Source organism: Gymnoscopelus microlampas (genome assembly GCF_963454915.1).
Source record: "Gymnoscopelus microlampas genome assembly, chromosome: 11".
NCBI lineage: Eukaryota > Metazoa > Chordata > Actinopteri > Myctophiformes > Myctophidae > Gymnoscopelus > Gymnoscopelus microlampas.
Genome location: NC_139948.1, coordinates 22,225,407 through 22,244,282, shown reverse-complemented (window position 1 = coordinate 22,244,282; position 18,876 = coordinate 22,225,407). Strand labels below are relative to the sequence as shown.

Genomic DNA, 18,876 nt, shown 5'->3' with positions numbered 1-18,876 from the left:
GTCTGTGAAATTCGTTTTTGTGCAATAAGCTCCATCGTTTTTGTTATTTACAGAGAGAGAAAGCCAATTCATAACTTTTTCCAGATTTAAACGGTTTATTAGCATTTCTGTGAACTTGACTGCTGTTGGTGGAGATAGGGAGTGACTCACACAGGAGCAGCGCCAGGGTTAATAGATCCACAGGTGTTTCCAATTGACTAATTGTGCTCTCCTATTTATAGTAGCATGCTCTACCTAACACCACAGAACGCCAGCAGAGAGAATGAGGGGTAGCTGGTTCAATGTGCAAAGTTCTAATAATAAATGGGGATTGGGAGTGACATGCAGCAAAGACCTTTGGAGACTATAGTGCCTGGACCGCTACGCCAGCGGTCAAGGCCAGGACTTTAATTTAAACGCAACCATCACACCCAAGGCTCGGCCACATGTAGCCTTGGTGCACCAAAATGTGCGTGTGTGGTCAATGAAGCAGAGAAGCTAATTACAATATTGCAGTGGTGGAAAAAGTACTCAAATTCTTTACTTCAGTAAAAGTACCAATACTGCAATATAAAAATGTTCTGTTACAAGTAAAAATGCAGAATTCAAAATGTACTTGAGTAAAAGTACAGAAGTATTGGCATCAAAATGTACTTAAAGTACCAAAAGTAAAAGTACTAAAATGTTTGAAAATAGCAGATCTACAAGCTCACAACGCGTCGCATCGCGACGCGTTGTGAGCTTGTAGATCGGCTATTTTCAAATAGCGTAGGTATAAAATAGGGCTAAAGTGGTTCATGTATGTTCTATAACATCATAATTTACATCTGCAAAGTAACTAGTAACTGAAGTTTTCAAATAATTGTAGTGGAGTAAAAGTACAACATTTGCCTCTGAGATGTAGAGGAGTAGAAGTAAAAGTATTGGAAATTGGAAATACTCAAGTAAAGTACAAATATCTCAAAATTGTACTTAAGTACAGTACTTAAGTAAATGTACTTAGTTACTTTACACCACTGCAATATTGTAAAAAGATTGCATATAATGCTGAAAGTGGACAACGGAAACCAAACAAATGTTTGAATGTCTGAACAAACCTCTCCATCTGTACGTCTAACTGATGTGGTTTCATTCTGTCCACTGTAGCTGAGAGATATTTAGAGTGAATGTGTGAATGTTAACTCTAACGGCTATGTGAATTAATAATGAGTTTCCTGTCACAAGAAATGCAAATTCCTCGAGTCGAGAACCATGAGGAGAGAGTCTTGGCCCTGAGCTTGGCTACTAGTGTCCTATATGAACGTTTGTTTGTGTGTTACTGTCAGGTTTTAGCCCTGTGTGTAATCTGTCTATGCACATCGCCTCTTTCTCCCTCTTTATTTCTCTCTCTGTCCTCCTTTTACCTATTGTATGTTGTATAGGACCTAGCCCTGTTTATATTGTACTGTGCTAAATCTTTAATTGTTTTAAAGTTAATACATGACATTGTCTATTCACCATAGAGAGAGAGAGAGAGAGAGAGAGAGAGAGAGAGAGAGAGAGAGAGAGAGAGAGAGCCGCACGCACGCACGCGCACACACACACACACACACACACACACACACACACACACACACACACACACACACACACACACACACACACACACACACACACACACACACACACACACACACACACACACACACACACACACACACACACACACACACACACACACACACACACACACACACACACACACACACACACACACACAGAGAGAGAGAGAGAGAGAGCGTGGAGAGATTGAATGAGAGAGGGGATTCGAGTAAGAACTGAACTTTTACACAACACTTCCCCATCACATCAGCCAGAGAGTCAGGTTACACAACAGATACATGTTTCCTGATGGAGCCTGGGAGCTAAACGCTAATGACAGTGACTCTAATGGAGCGCTGCAACAGTAGCTAGCTGAGGTCACAGTCACGCCATGGACTGACTGCAGGGACACTGGTAGAGAGAGAGAGAGAGAGAGAGAGAGAGAGAGAGAGAGAGAGAGAGAGAGAGAGAGAGAGAGAGAGAGAGAGAGAGGAGAGAGAGAGAGAGAGAGAGAGAGAGAGAGAGAGAGAGAGAGAGAGAGAGAGAGAGAGAGAGAGAGAGAGAGAGAGAGAGAGAGAGAGAGAGAGAGAGTGAGAGAGACAAGTTAGCATGAAAAAAGACACCTCCGAGACAAAGATAAATCATCTTAAGGATATGAATTTAAGAGAGCGTAAGGGATGAAGGGAGGATGGGATGAAATAATGACAGGGATGGAGGAGAGAGACACATCAGAGAAGTTGTAGGTGTTTCTCTGGGGACGGTGACCCACTTCTCTGGATCCATCCATCCATCCCTCCATCCATCCATCCATCCAACCATCCCTCCATACATCCCTCCATCCATCCCGCCATCACTCCATCCATCCACCCATCCCTTCATCCACTTACCCCTCTGCCTAACAACAGTGACATCATCACTGTTGTGAGTGACTCTCACAACACAGACAGAGAGAGAGAGAGAGAGAGAGAGAGAGAGAGAGAGAGAGAGAGAGAGAGAGAGAGAGAGAGAGAGAGAGAAAGACATAGAGAAATATGTGAATAGACTAAACAGAGCAGAGTAAAAAGGGGCAAAAGAAAGAGGCAAAGTGAAAAAACGGAAAATGGAAAGAGGCTGGGGGGGAGGGTTGGGGGGGGGGGGGTGGGGGCTGACATCCGATTATCCATTCATCTAATGTAACTCGGCCTGGTCCAGTCCAGACTAAAGCTTCACTCTTCAGAAAACACATTCATTTAACATGCAATTTACACGATTTCATCAACAGTGACTCACATGCAATCAAAAGGAATAAAATATACTATTTTGACAACTAAGAATTATTTATACTATAAATATTTGATTTGATTTGATTTATTTAGCACACATTTGAAAAACAATACAAAAACAGTACACAAAATATAGGAGGGAAAAGTGCCAGGAGGAGGCAAGAAGCCCAAAGGGCTTATACGAGGCCTCTGCCTATGTATAACACACCTGATAACATAGTCGACATATATGATTATGATTATACAGGGTGTCAATGCCATAATATATTTAGGGTGCAGTACAAAAGATCAAGATTGAATCCAGACAGAGACATACTGGTACATTTGATGTTTTTAATCATGGGGCCAAAATCGGTTTCGTGGAAGACAAGGATTTTCCAGTGCATGTGTGTTTGTTCTGGCTCGTCTGCCTTGCATTCCCCTGCAAGAGAACTACAAGTGACAAACCCGCCCAGTAGAGAGAACACAGGTCGTATCTGTCCTATAATATTGGTTGGTGCCTATCACTGCCGGGTGATAGTTTACCGTAGCGGAATCCGGATACACTTCAATTTGTCGCATCGGGCGTTTTTTTCCGCTTTTTTCCATATCATGGGAGTGGATGGAACTTCCGGCGACTCGACACGTATGTGTGGAAGCACCAATACTGGTGAATATCCAACAGGATACTGGTGAATATCTAACAGGATACTGGTGAATATCTAACAGGATACTGGTGAATATCTAACAGGATACTGGTGAACATCTTACAACTGAACATACTGGTGAAAACCCAACACAGGATAATACTACTGGTGAATATCCAACAGGATACTGGTGAATATCTGGTTTTGTGAAATGGGATTAGATATGAATCAGTGTCGTCAGCAGCCATATGCCTCCACCGGAAGAATCAAGGATCATTAACATGTCATTAACATGTTCCTAGGAATTTTAAAATGAGCTTTGGCATTATGGGCTTTATGAGCTGATGTCCAGTAGGTCCTGTCCTGTTTGGCTGCTGGGGGGGGGGGGGGGGGGGGGGGCGCGGGGGGTGCCTTTGTGTCCCAGTACACGTGGACCCAGATCATAGAGATTACTCAGTCCAGTGTGACTCAGTGGACAAAGGATTGGTTATATTACGTCCTCTGACATCGTATAAATAAACACACACACACACACACACACACACACAGCGTTGTGCCATGTGCATAGGTTTATGCAACCTGATCGTTGTATTTCCCCTGAGGGTCCCACAGAGAAAGAGAGCGAGAGAGAAAGCGAGAGAGGGAGAGAGAGGGAGGGGGAGGGAGAGAGAGAGAGAGAGAGAGAGAGAGAGAGAGAGAGAGAGAGAGAGAGAGAGAGAGAGAGAGAGAGAGAGAGAGAGAGAGAGAGAGAGAGAGAGAGAGAGAGAGAGAGAGAGAGAGAGAGAGAGAGAGAGAGAGACAGACAAAAATGACCTGTGTGTGCCCCTTGATGTAACAAATGTATGAGATAAATATAACGATCGGGAGGTCAAGAGAGAAAAGGAGAGAATGCCCCAAAAAATGATAGTGTGTGCGTCAGTTAGATATTTGACATTTTTTCTAACAAAATGGTGAAGCCATGTTGTTACGCACACAAACAAACAAACAAACAAACACGCACACGCACGCACGCACACGCACACACACACACACACACACACACACACACACACACACACACACACACACACACACACACACACACACACACACACACAGTGAAATGAACCCAAGGCCTAGGTTTATATAACATGAAAATGTCTAACAACGGAATTAGCTCACATCTCTCTCACGGTATTTAAGTCTAATCTCATCCTGAACTACAAGCTCCTTAAAATCGTTTGTATTTACATACTCATACTGACATAATTGTAGATTATATTTTGGGCACCGGCTATAGGTTAAGAAACAGTGTCTTAATGCTTGGGAGAACTTTAACACTGTTGTTCAATAACATTCCATGTGAATGACAGGCAAACTATATGGTAAAATGATTAATGGACTCATGTAGCGCCTTTTGTAGTCGTTCTGACCACTCAAATGCACTTTACAATGTGCTTGACCCTCATCTATTCACTCACACCGCAACAGTAGGACACCGTTAAACATTCACACAGTGACAGTGGTGGCAACCTTATGTTCCTGCTTGAGATATCATGACCAACGGAAAAGGAAATGTTCATGGCTACATTAACCTATATTCGTTCTATTTTATACGTAGAAAAGCAAAGCTTTTTTAAGCCGCTCAGTCATTTCTCCTGCTGCGCTGTGTGTTGCAGCAGAGTTTCATAATGTACAGATTAATGTTGCATCTGACCTGAAAGGAAAGCTGATGCAAGAACATTGAATGGTGGAGTATGATAATCACGGGTGACAATGCTGGTGTTACTTCACGTAGGATTCAGAGAGAGAAGAAAGCTTATGTGTGGTTATATATATAATAAAGATGCAAATAGGATATATTGTAAAAAAGAAATAGTTTGCAATGATGCAATAAACATTTGATAGAAACAGATTCAGATGGTATCCTTGTTCCTAGCACCACAACGGTTGGAGGCTTCTATCTATCCTCTCCAGTGGTGGAAAAAGTACTCAAATTCTTTACTTAAGTAAAAGTACCAATACTGCAATATGAAAATACTCTGTTACAAGTAAAAGTCCAGAATCAAAAATTGACTTGAGTAAAAGTGCAAAAGTATTGGCATCAAAATGTACTTAAAGTACCAAAAGTAAAAGTACTAAATATTTGAAAATAGCAGATCTACAAGCTCACAACGCGTCGCGATGCGACGCGTTGTGAGCTTGTAGATCTGCTATTTGAAAATAGCCTAGGTATAAAATAGGTTTAAAGTGGTTAATGTATGTTTCATTATATCATAATTCATATCTGAAAAGTAACTAGTAACTAAAGTTTTCAAATAATTGTTGTGGAGTAAAAGTACAATATTTGCATCTGAGATGTAGTGGAGTAGAAGTAAAAGTATTGGAAATTGGAAATACTCAAGTAAAGTACAAATACCTCAAAATTGTACTTAAGTACAGTACTTAAGTAAATGTACTTAGTTACTTTCCACCACTGATCCTCTCCGATAGGAATGTTAATATAACAAGACACTATACATCATGTTTAGATCCAGGAGACACGGAAGATGAATAACACAATCAGTCTAATCTCAGGGGCCCCGGCATTTATGCTAATAGGTTTCCAATTAGTGTTTTCTGATTCCATTAGGGAGGAGGCTCAGTGCTATGCTGCATTGTATACGATGTTTACTTATCCCAAAGCTTACTGTTTATATGGAGTCTATTGGAATACAATGAAGTATTCATAGCTTTCGAGAGGAGGGGAGAGGAGTGGAAAGGAGAGAGGAGAGATGAAAAGAGGAGGGTGGAGGGGAGAAAAAAGTCATTAGGTCTATATTAGTCCCCTGAGCTTTTTCTCAAAGGCTCCATTTATAAATGATTAATAACACAGCTATATTGTACTGCCCCTCCTTCATATCTCTCTTCGATCTCTCTCTCTACACACACACACACACACACACACACACACACACACACACACACACACACACACACACACACACACACACACACACACACACACACAGGTATAGGGAAACAAACAGAGCGAGAGAGAGAGAGAGCATAATGAGAGAATGAGAGTGGGAAACAGACTCATTTTACTGATCCTAACAAGGTTTGGCTAAAGTGATTAATGAAGTAATTCATGTTCTCTGGAGTTGATTATGAATTCTATTTAACAGAGGCCAGGCCTGAAGGCGAAGGTTTAATTACAGAAAGAAAGAGACATTTTCTAAAGAGACATTTGCGGTTCAGGAGTGGTACGTACGCAATTCTGGATGAATGAAATACCCGAACATTTGCTGGCATTACAACTGCTGTATGTTGGTTACGAGTGATAGAGCAGTATGGATTTGTGTGCAAAAGCTGAGGAGAGGAGAGGAGAGGAGACATCAAGCTAACTGGATAATGAGTGAAAGAAATATGAGTGTAGAGAGGTTCAATGGCAGAGAGCAATGAGACAATAGTATTGGTGTTGCTGAGAGGCCATTAGAATAATGAACAATAAAAGATAACACAGCCTGCCATCTGTACTCTTACTCACACACACACACACACACACACACACACACACACACACACACACACACACACACACACACACACACACACACACACACACACACACAGAGCGCATGCTCTCATTAGAATCTTAGAATCAGCTTTATTGTCACATCACAGGTTTACAGAAATAAAAAAAGTGGGTGAAATTTGTTTTAGTTTTTGTGCATAGTTCCCACTGTATCGTTATTTCCATAGAAAAAGAAAGGGAAAAAGAGGGGGCGGGGGGGTAAGTGGGAAAGGAGATCAAACAAGAGAACAAAAAAAAAAGTTAGCTACATGTTTACACAAGTACCTGAGATAAGATATAAAGGTGTGTGAGCATAGCAGCAGATGTACACTGTATACTCATTCCCATCAACAGGGCTGCACTGGAAACTGAGCAGCTTCAGATTCCACATCTTAGATGGTGGTGCATGGGTGGTATTGGGGGGCTTTCAGGTAGGACAAGGCCAAACGCCCAAAGGGTGCTTTTTTTCTAGTTTCAACAACAAGGCAAGGCAGCGTGCTTAAAAAACACAATATAAAGGGACATTTAAATACAATAAAAACAAAATAAGTAAAAACTAAATGGAAAAAATGACAGTGTAGTCAGAAGAGTAATGAAAGAAATCTCAATGAAGGGCAGTGGCAAACAAACAGTTTTTTTAAGCTGTGATTTAAAAGAACTGAGAGTTTTTTTTTTATAGCAGACCTAGATGACCTGAGATGTCTGGATGCTTCATGATGATATTGACTGTATTTTGGCCCTAAACCATTCAATGCTGTATAAACCAACAGTAATATTATAAAATCACATTACAGTACTGTATGCAAAGTACACCTCCCATGGAGCTTTGGTAGCTCAGAGGGAGGAGGACAACATGTACTGTACTCCCATGGCTTCACTGGTTCGAGTCCCCTTTCATTCCCCATCATCTCATCTCATTCACATGTACACCATGAAACTCCTCCTTTAAAAAAAAAAACGCAGAAGAAAAGGTATCCTCTCCTCCCCTTTCCTGTGCCCCCCATGCACCCCCTGTAAGTTTTATGCTGTAACATAAAAGACATGTGTCCCCCAGCTGTTTGCTCCACTGGGGCTCCTGTGAATAGAAATGAACTAATTACTCTCTACAACATTTACACGGCTGTGGCCCCTGGGCTTCCTAAACTTCTCTCACATGTAATAAATTCAGACTTGGCCCGGGGCCCGGGCTCATTAAAATGGGGTAAAATGGGGCACTGTGGGGGTTGAGTTGGTATACCGTGAGTTTTCCCTGTCGAGGATTGAGGTCATGTCACCCTTGATGCTTACCTTTCACTTTGAGAGGGATAGTTTGGCTTAGTGGTTACACTCACTGGTGTGCGCTATTTTAGGATGACGTGGCTGCATCCGCAGGCAATGTGAGGTGATGTGCTGAAGAGATCCCTCGATTTGAACATTCCCAACTTGACGGAAAAGTGAGAATCGGCTGCATGGCATTAGTTCTCCTGACAGCAACTCCAAGTGCCAGTTGAATATTTCACTAGTCAGGCTGTATCCAAGGGAGATATAGTGGCCTTAGTCTGCCTACATTATAAGCCTATATAGATATGAAGTGACCAATCATAATATATGGTGTCAGTTGGAGGCAGTGAATTGAACTGAGGGAACTTTTTTTTCTTCATAATGAACAGTCAATCATATTTTCGAGAAGCTGAGGCCAAAAATAAGTTCTTTGTCACTTTGGGTGCGACTACGCCATGTATAATTCTTCATATTCTTGTGAGTTTATCCATTGTGCGAAGCTATAATAAGAGCTGTATTGTACACTGGCGACTAAGGAGAATCCAGTTTAATTATCATCCAGATGTAATGCAGGGTATTACATCTGGTAACATTCATCATAGACAGATAGACCTTATTGATCGCCATGGGGAAATTCAGTGTCAAAGTACCACCGCAGTAGGCATGAAACACAGAACAGATGCTGGCAAGAGTAGAGAGATGCTAAGAGATGAACTGTCACGTCACGCGTATGCAATACTGCATGCAGTGCACATATGGTTTTGGCTTATGGTTTTCCCTCCCTCAACTCCCTCAACTCCGCCTCACCATCCCATTGGTCCTCCACTCATCAGTCCACCAATCATCTCCTATCACCTGCAATAAATACACCTGTACACCTGCAATCTGTTTTTTTGTGTTTGTGTTCAGACCTTCAGTGTCAAATTCAGGCCTGTTAGTTTGTCAGCATTCTGTTCAGTGTTTTCTGTTTTATCAGGGAAACAATTGGTTTGGGGTACCCTCTACATTTTCATCACGTAGGTATTTTCTTTTAAACACATTAGGTTAGGTGTGAGTGCCACCCCTTGTGTTTTTGTTTGATTTTTAGTGTAGTAGGATTTTGTTTAACATGTGTTCAGAGAAGTGGGTTTGTTAGGTAGTGAGTTTTGGCTTTATGGTATTTTGATTTGGCACTCACATGTCCCTTTCCCTGTTTGTTTTGTTCAGACACCTCACTTGTAAATAAAACACTGAATTCATTTTATCCAGTAGTTTTTCTCCATTCTTTTACTGGATAGTGTGTTATTGTCCCTTACATACCATAGACCGCCAGTATGGACGTAACATCAACTAAGATTCAAAATAAAAAAATAATAGAAGAGTAAGATGAATAACAAATGGAAGACATGCACTATATAACCAGATACTCATCCAGCAGACTGGTTGTCTCTCCTGTAGTCCCAGAAGTAAGGGGTTTCACTCAGACACAAGACAACCATTTCTGGCATCCAAACGATAGTTTAAGAAAGTTTGTGTGCTTCCGTCACAGCTCATTACCCTGCCACACTGCTGCTAAACTTCATTGGGAGATGATGCAGTGCTTTTGATGGGTTTCTTTGACAGAGAAAGTGGTATTACAGTAATCTATTTCAGTGGGATAATTATCAGTAGTTAGATTGATGTTGACTTAAAGCTGAAATGTAGTGTCCTGCATTTTAGTAGTTTTGTTTTATTACATTTTCTTTCTTTTTTTGAAAGGGGCGGGGCATGTAACTACATCTTTGAATCCATGTATTGGTTATTAAATAGAGAAGATAATAGCAATGTCATAGGAAGAGGTGGGGGACATGGTCGTCTGAGCTGACAGGAGGCCTACTGTCTCAGACTTTTGCTCTCTCAAAACTCTTGCTTTGAGGAAGCCGCAGTGAGGCGTTTGCAGGGTTTCGTTCCATCGCTACAATAACCAGTTTTGTGTATAGCCAGAAGATCGGAAATCCTACTGATACATCTGGGGAAATCTAAATTCAACACAGGGGCTAGAACAGCGGAGAAACCCAGCTCATACAATTTAATTTAGATGTCACCAGTAGGCAACATCTTTGAACGTCGGGCTACACAAGACTAAACTTTAAAGACCATGCCAATGGTCAGGAATGTTTAGTCTACTGCATACAACTCACTGTATACTTGACAGTAAGACCAACTAGTTTCCAAAATATACTGTGATTTGTTTCATTGGATTACATTATTTTCAGTTCTGTATGAAAATCAACTTTCAGAGACTTGAAATTGTCTTGCAGTTCTACAGAAAATAACATTGCACGGGTACTTTTTGTCAATGTTTGATAAAGCAGCCATATTACACAAGTTGGGAGGTCCAATGTGATGAGTTGGGGTGAGAATGTGATGCCTCAGGCATAATGCGGACCAAGTAAACTAACCTCGCCAGACCGCATCCAACAAGCCGCCCCCATGCGACCCACCGTTCGGGCGATATACGTAGCTGATTTGAGTCGAAAAGCGTATATCTACAAGCACCGGCGAGCAAAAGCCGCCTGTGTCCGCTCTGAGGAGCGCTGTGGCCGGCCACTGTGGGCCAGATTATATAGTAGTAGCACACTATCATTGAATCACTTGCTCGAGGGTGGGAATCGGTTATGACCATTCCCTCCTCGTCAACATGGTAGCCTACGTGAAAGGATATCCTTAGCATCAGCCCCCCCCCCCCAGCCGAAGTGGCAAAATATGGAAGTTGGGATTGTATCTTGTCACATAACTAACTTAACCACATCAGGTCATCTGTCCTCTTCTGTAGATTACAGAAATCAGCCAATAGTGTTGGATTACAGTGAAAACCCCCTCGGCTATCTGTATTATACTCTATCACCTGCTCAGTGTCTCAGCTGACCTCAGTACTGTCTCAAATGAAAAAACCTTAACTCAGCTCGCTGGTCACACAATGCAACGTGATGTGAGCTGTAGATTCATTTTTTTTGTGAAAAATGTCTTAAAATGTCCACTTATAATGACATGCCCAAAATAGGGAAAAGGGGGGTTAAAGTGGTTAGAAAATTCAAGACGGAGAGCGACAAGACCAACTACTTATAAATTAAAGGAACATACCGCAGGAGTAAGAGCGCTTTGTCTTGTCATTTATTTTCTGTGTCCGCAACAAAATAACCAGCCAACACTTTCTTAAAAATAACTTGAGGGGGTTTTGGACGTGCCTCTGTGCCGTTTTGCCACATGGCCCTTGAAGTAAGTTCGGTACGTAAGTTTGAAACTTCAGTGGAAAACGTTGAAGGACAGTTGTGTTGTAGTCGAGCAGTAGACCTTGAAGTGAAGCTTTCAGATGGAGTTTGTAAAATGAAAGGATTTCATAAAACCACTCTGAACCACGGTTAACTCCTCCCACGCACGTGCTCGAGCACACACACACACACACACACACACACACACACACACACACACACACACACACACACACACACACACACACACACACACACACACACACAGATCTCTCTCGCTCTGTCAGTGTCTCTATTCTCTATTTTTTCCTCCCTCTTTTCTCTCATTCCTTCACTCTGTCCTTCACTCAGTTCTCTTGTTCTCTCTCTCTCTCTCTCTCTCTCTCTCTCTCTCTCTCTCTTCTAATAATACATATCTTGAAACATGTGCACAGCAGAACGCCCACTCTCCCATCGGTAGTTGCCCCTCATGCAGGCGTGCTGGTAGAAGTGGGTCAGGACAGTGGGAAGTATGTCAGAGAGCGCAAGCGTGGGTTGCTCATAACAGAACACCCTTCACATACAGTACAGTAATATATGATTCTGCTGTAGTAGGTGTGTGTGTGTTTGCTCTAACTTTTCCTCACAGCTCTATTCGCTGTCCATCAGGTGCATAGACACTTACTGTAGGTGCATAAACACATAGCTTAACACTGAAATTAAAGTTACTGTTCGTAAAGTCACACATGGTTTTGCAAAACACTAAACACACTCTACATTAGACACAGAAATCTAACATGTCACTACTTTGGTGCTTTATTGTAAACTCAACAATCAGTTGCAAGCACAATTATGTAAAGACAGCAGGTGAGTGTAGCTACTGTACCTGTTGTCTTCAACAAAAATGGAAGGCAGCGTTGTAGTGCTGGGTGCAGATGCCTAATTTCAGAGAAATCTAGAGGGTGGCAAAAAAGTTACCACTTAAGCCCAATTTAAAAAATAGCAGATCCACAAGCTCACACCGCATATTTTTCTGATCTGTTCTCCTTCTTTGTGTGTGTGTGTGTGTGTGTGTGTGTGTGTGTGTGTGTGTGTGTGTGTGTGTGTGTGTGTGTGTGTGTGTGTGTGTGTGTGATTGTCTGAACTGAAGTGTAGTGTTATGACAAAATGAGCCTTGTGCTTAAGCAATTGAACAAAACTGTAATCGTACAACACATTTCACACTGAAACGGTGCTTTCCCATTGAAAGTACTGGCTCCACATGCCTCTCCTCTCCTCAGTTTATTTAGTTTTCCACTGCAGATACATTAATAACCTCCCATAGTCCATCCGTCTGTCCGTTCTATTCTATAGAGTCACTCCTTCCATGGATGTTCCGTGTGTGTGTGTGAGTGAGTGAGTGAGTGAGTGAGTGAGTGAGTGAGTGAGTGAGTGAGTGAGTGAGTGAGTGAGTGAGTGAGTGAGTGAGTGAGTGAGTGAGTGAGTGAGTGAGTGAGTGAGTGAGTGTGTGTGTGTGTGTGTGTGTGTGTGTGTGTGTGCGTGCGTGCGTGCGTGCGTGCGTGCGCGCGCGCGCGCGCGTGCGTGAGGACACTATATTGAGGATTCTCTTGACCATTCAGTAGTCAGCATTGTATATGTTTACTCTTCACTATTAAGTATCGACTCACAGTTCGCTGAAAAATGTCTGGTACCAGGTACTATGGCCTAGTGCAAAGGATGACTGATGTCATAGACATCCACATGACGTCCAAGATCCACATTTTTAAACCCTGTCTTGTTTTAATGGCATGGCTCTCTGGCTCTATAGGAGACTAGTCATCTATAAGAAGGTCTGTTGTCTGTGTGTGTGTGTGTGTATGTCTCATTGTTTGTCCGGAGCAAATCCCGCAAACCACTTGACTGATCAGTGCCAAACCTTTTGTCACACAGTCGTAGTTTTATATTTTCATGCTCACGTCACTATGACATAACCATATAAGGAGTTCCCAATGCAGCTACGCTACCAATATGGAGTTTGTTGTCTCAATGTGGACCTCAATGTGTCGTCATGGCATCAGGCGCAAACAAATCAGTCAGCTCCATATGGAGCTCTAGAACAATCACTACCTATTATGTTTGGGTTGACTAGAAGCTCGGCCCTGCTACGCAGGGCCTCGCGTCTAGCCCGCGGCCACGCCCACGTAGCGCCCGCGGCCACTTGGCAGCGCATATAAGTGGCGTAGTGTCATGAGGGCCAGTGGGGCCGTGGCTTGGTCAGTGAAGACCCTGTAGCGCGGATGATATGTGGCATAAAGGGGCAGATTTTAAATCTCCAGAGGAAACATCCGTGGGCTACCATTGGTTCAGCGATGTGTGCGGTCGCCCTGCGGCCCCTCCTCCTCCACCGATGTGCAGTATTGAGAGCCCTGACGTCACAACATTTGGAGCGATGGGCACTGCACTCTGGTTGGTTAGGGTACACCTAGGGCCCAGGTAGAACCCAGTTAAAGCCTGCATAGGCAAACCCAGTTAGGACCCGCCTTGGTCCCACATAAACGTGGCTAGTTGGGGCCCACCTAAGGGCCAGGTAGAAGCTACTTATAGCCCGCATGGGCATCGCAGTTAAGACCCACCTCGGCCCCACATAGAATTGCCTAGGTGGGGCCCACCTAAGGCCCAGGTAGAACACACGTATGTCCCACAAGGGCATCCCAGTTGGGACTGAAGTGGATCCTGCTGACATTGCTGACATGGGGTCCATATGGTTTAGCCCACCTTGAAAGCATATGGGCAGTACGCTGGCGTGCTGGCTGGAATGCAAAAGCTGCATCATACCTGTAGTGTGTAGTTTGATGTTGTGTGTGTAACAGACATACCTGCAGTGTGTAGATCAATGTCCATATGAAAGTCAATGCCCAGCAGTGTCTTTTTTTTCTCCAGCAGAGTTTCTAGTGTCTCTATCTCTCTCTGGAAGAGGTTGCACATGAACTCTGCAGCCGCACTGAGGCGCTCCAACACAAAGACTCTGACATTAAGCTGCTTCACACAACAAACATCAGCACCACGCTGCTGTTTGTCCAAAAGACACAATATCTCCTCTCCCACCGACGTCATGTGTTCATTTATCAACAGCCGTACAGGCTCCTTTGGACACATTTTACCTCGTTTATCCAGCTCTCACGGACTCTCCCCTAATACAGTGGTTCTCAACCTGTCGGTGGGGACCCCCCACAGGCCAATGTTAAAATGGTAGCACTTGTTCCTCAACATAGTGTGAATGTGGGTGCAAAGTTGACCGCAATCGGACGCTGCATTCATGATTTGTGGCATTTTGTGCAAACTTTAGATGTGAATCTTAGCCAATCGGGATGGAATATGAAAGATTAAACAGATCCGTCTTGATCACATGACTATAGAGATCATGTGTACCGATTTGCGTGAAATTTAGATAAAATCGGAAGGAGTAATGTAAAGAAATATGTTTTACATAAGTCGGCCTCCTGGTGGCGCTATAAAAGGTAGATGTGAAAAATGCAGGGGAAAGGTTTTTCCTTGACCTCTAGAGAGTGCACATACAAAGTTTTACACAGATTGGTGCAGTTATAGGTAAAAACACAAATCGGACTGTTATAGCGCCACCAGGCTGATTAGAAAAATCTCAAGTGGAATTTCTTCCTCGGCATAGTGGGAATGTGGGTGCAAAGTTGCACGGAAAGTGCATGCTGTGTTCATAATTTGAGGCATTTTGGTCAAAACGGAGCAGTCCTGGAAACTTTGGAAGTCATTTTTAGTCAATCAGGATGGAATATGAAAAATCTGAAAGACTGTTTTTTTTTTAATGACTATAGAGATACTGTGTATCGATTTGCGTGATGTTAGGACAAAATATGTAGGAGTACTGTGAGAAAATGTGTTTTGCAAAACGCGGCCTCCTGGTGGCACTATAACAGGGCCATGTGAAAGAAATGGGGCAGAGGTTCTGAATTGGCATCCAGGGAGTGTGTGTGCATCGTTTCGCTGCGATCAAGCCAACGATGCGGGAGATTAGCTATCCACAGACGGACGGACAGGGGGTAAAACATACTCTCGCGCCATGCCTTTCGGCCTGGCGGAGACAATAAAAAAGCTAAAGTAAAGGAAAAGACCTTTACTTCAACAGAAGTAGTCAACAAACTATACTATAAAACATTGGCCACATTGTCAAATAATATAAGAAAGAGGCAAACATGTTGAAAATAGCCGATCTACAAGCTTACAACGCCTCTCAACGTGAGGCGTTGTGAGCTTGTAGATCTGCTATTTTCACAATATTGACTTGTGGAACGGAGTCAAACAAAATGGGGGGGTCCCCAGTTCAAATATGATTATTGGGGGTGGGGGGGGGGGGGGGTACATTTCGGTCTGACCGATGATCTGAAATTACTACATTACCATAATGCAGCCTAAACGTGCGTTGCACGGGGCGGTCCTGCCATTACGTTAGTTACTGGAGTTGCTGTGGAGCTACACCAGAAGACACAAGCCCACAACATACTACACCATCTACAATGGACTAACGGAGCAGAAATAATAACATTTACCACACGAACGTGCATTGTTGACAAAGTGATTGCACAGCCGCTGCGGCGCTGCAGGCATGACAACCACGTTAGCGTTAGCTACATGCCAACTATCACAGCGCCCTGCCCGTCGTCGCTGCGACTGACTCTGGTGGCTACAGCCATAGATATATATAAACACTACAGCAAGCTCTCTGCGATGCCATTGTCTGGAAACTGCTCTTAGCGTGACACGACCAATGAGAGTGAGCGCTTTCGTTGTTGCTAAGATACGGTGCATGGCACACGGCGTCTCTGCCCCATAGCTTGTAGATCTCTCACACATGATTGGCGTAGGCTGCGTTGCCAGGTCTGACTTTTTGTATAAGCAATGGTCGGCTTATTTTTGCTCGCCTTTGGGCTCGTTCGCATAGTGCGCACGGCAGCGCTTGTTTCACGCACGTCAGCGCGACGTGGCAACGGACGTGGCAACGTGAAAGGGTGGTCACTGTTTGGCAGATGATGATTGGCTGGTGAGATTGACCACCCGGAAGTAAATTGCGAGCAGACACTTTATGACACTTTATGATTATTAGAAAAGGAGGCACATGTGAAGGTTGAAAATTAAGTAGAATTACTTATATATACTTTTGCATGAGTGATTTTTGTAGCAAGTTGGGAGTAAAATGGAGCAGTGCTTTGGCCGTGAGTTGTTCCTTAGTGGTTGAGGTTCCAAAGGCGCACGGCTCTCTGATTGTATTGTTGGGATGGGATGGGATGGGATGGGATGGGATATTCGTGACCAAATATGACCACGACAACAGAAGTACGACATAGGTGTGAGGGCCGCGACATGCACTGATGCGTCTGACTCTGACATCAGTACAAACATTAGGCAATTTTGATATATAGACTACAGGTTCGGGCCGCTAAGCGGCCCTCACATCTAGAGTTCAGGCATGCCGCTACACGGCCGTCACACCTAAGTTGCACCGCCGATCCGACCAATATGTCTGAGTCATAGTGTTGGGACAGATGGCTACACATTGTACCCATCTGTCTGTGTCCCTTTTGTGCCCATATATATAGATAGCTGTATCTGTCAGTTCTTGTCCCTTTTATGCCCATCCCATGTATGGAAATAAAAAATGAAAATGCTGATGTCATCAATATATGCCCATATATGGACATACCCCCTTTTGTGCCCCTTTTGAGCTGACTGATTTGTTTGCGGCTGATGCCATGGCGACACATTGAGGTTAGACAACATATACTCCATATTTGAGTGTAGCTGCACTGGAACCATCAGAGATCCGCCCACCCGCCGGCCAGCCCGCCTGCCCTCCCATTAGCCAATTCTAATATAGTGCAGGATAGAATTCAGAGCACACCTAATTAATTCAATGTTTGGGTAAGACTGACATCATATTGATGATGTCAGATTGATGATGTCAGAGTGGAACTCTTTATTTGGGAAGGAAGGACGGACAGACAGACAGACAGGATCTGTGTTATGTCTACCAGAGAACAATGTTACAATGACATTTCTGCAAACTACTGAAATGTTGCATGTCAACGTTTAGGTTTAGTGTTACGTTTAGGGCTAGGGTAGGAGAACGAAGATGGCTGCACCCTGTGGCAGGGTGGCGAGTCACTGTTTGCATTTTGTCAATTATTTTGGAAGAACAAGGATCAGTAATACAACACTAACGTTACGCCGGGTTTCAGTAAGTTCTGTGTGCCGTGTTTTGTTGAAAGCTAAAGATCAAATTGAAAGTGTTGCGTCGCCGTGGAAGTTAATGGGCTCAGTTTGTCTCCAGAGACTCCCTGTCATCTCCCAAGACAAGAATCCCATAGAGGAACAGTTTGCACAGCTCATGTATCAGAAGGAGCTGGAGAAGAGCCTGCTGTCTGACCATGAGCTGCGTCTCCTGGAGGACGCAGAGAGGTTGAGGCGTAAACAATCAGAGGATTATTACGACTCGGATGAGGAAGAGGAGGATCGCCACGGCGAACAAGAGATTGTGTCGGCTCAGGACCTGGAGGACGCCTGGGAGCAGAAACTCAAGCAGTTTCCGCCCGAACCCAGGACGGGAGCTGAATTAGATGAGATGTCTTCATTGGGGCGCTGCTTGGCTGACTCCCTGGTTCTGTTGGTGGAACAGAAGGTTGGAGACCAGAAACATTGGTTGCTTCCTCAGATCAGCTGGGAGACAGGAGAGACCCTGAGACAGACTGCTGAGAGAGCTCTGGCTTCTAGTCTACCAGAGGCTGCCTTGCATGCCACATTCCTGGGTAATACCCCCTGTGGCGTCTATAAACACAAAGTACCCAGAGCCGTGCGCACTGAGACCTTCGCGGGAACCAAGATCTTCTTTTTTAAAGCCATCCTGTCCGACAGTGCCAGTCTCTCCGCATCTTCCGAAACTCCTCCTTTTGTGTGGGCGAAAAAGAGTGAACTGCAGGACTTCCTCAAACCAGCATACCTGGAGAAGGTCAGCCGCTTTGTCCTCAATCTGTGACAAAGAAACGGAGAGAAGCTGCTTGGAGTATCCCAGGTTGAGTTAGACTGCACTGTGGAATCCTTGGTGTTAGTTTATCCACATGAATCTTAACGTCCCTATTCTGGGGTAAAACTTCTGCGAAAATAGTTTCACTATGATGACATGGCATGCCCAAATATGGAGTTCTATGTCAGCCCAAGTAGTTTTAGTGTCTGGGTAGCTCAGTCGGTAGAGCTTTCGCCTTTGGACCACACGGTCATGGTGGGCCCGATTCCGGGCACTGCCATCTCAGTGTATGAGTAGCATGGTTTGGGTGCAGCAAGTCATGCAGTAAGTACTGAGCTGATGATGGGTGTGGCTCTCCACCTCAGCATTCCATCTCCCAGGGGTCTTGTGCATTGTA

At 43.8% G+C, this 18,876-nt stretch overlaps 1 protein-coding gene across 1 annotated transcript; it reads left to right on the top strand.

Moving 5' to 3' along the window:
- Positions 1 to 17,591: 17,591 nt before the first annotated feature.
- On the top strand, positions 17,592 to 18,491 carry LOC311054662 (large ribosomal subunit protein mL46-like; the record flags this gene model as incomplete). The annotated part of the gene is made up of 1 exon (XM_084070666.1): positions 17,592 to 18,491. One exon carries the CDS (start codon positions 17,592 to 17,594, stop codon positions 18,489 to 18,491), a length of 900 nt encoding a protein of 299 aa, XP_083926792.1.
- Between the last annotated feature and the right edge of the window lie 385 nt (positions 18,492 to 18,876).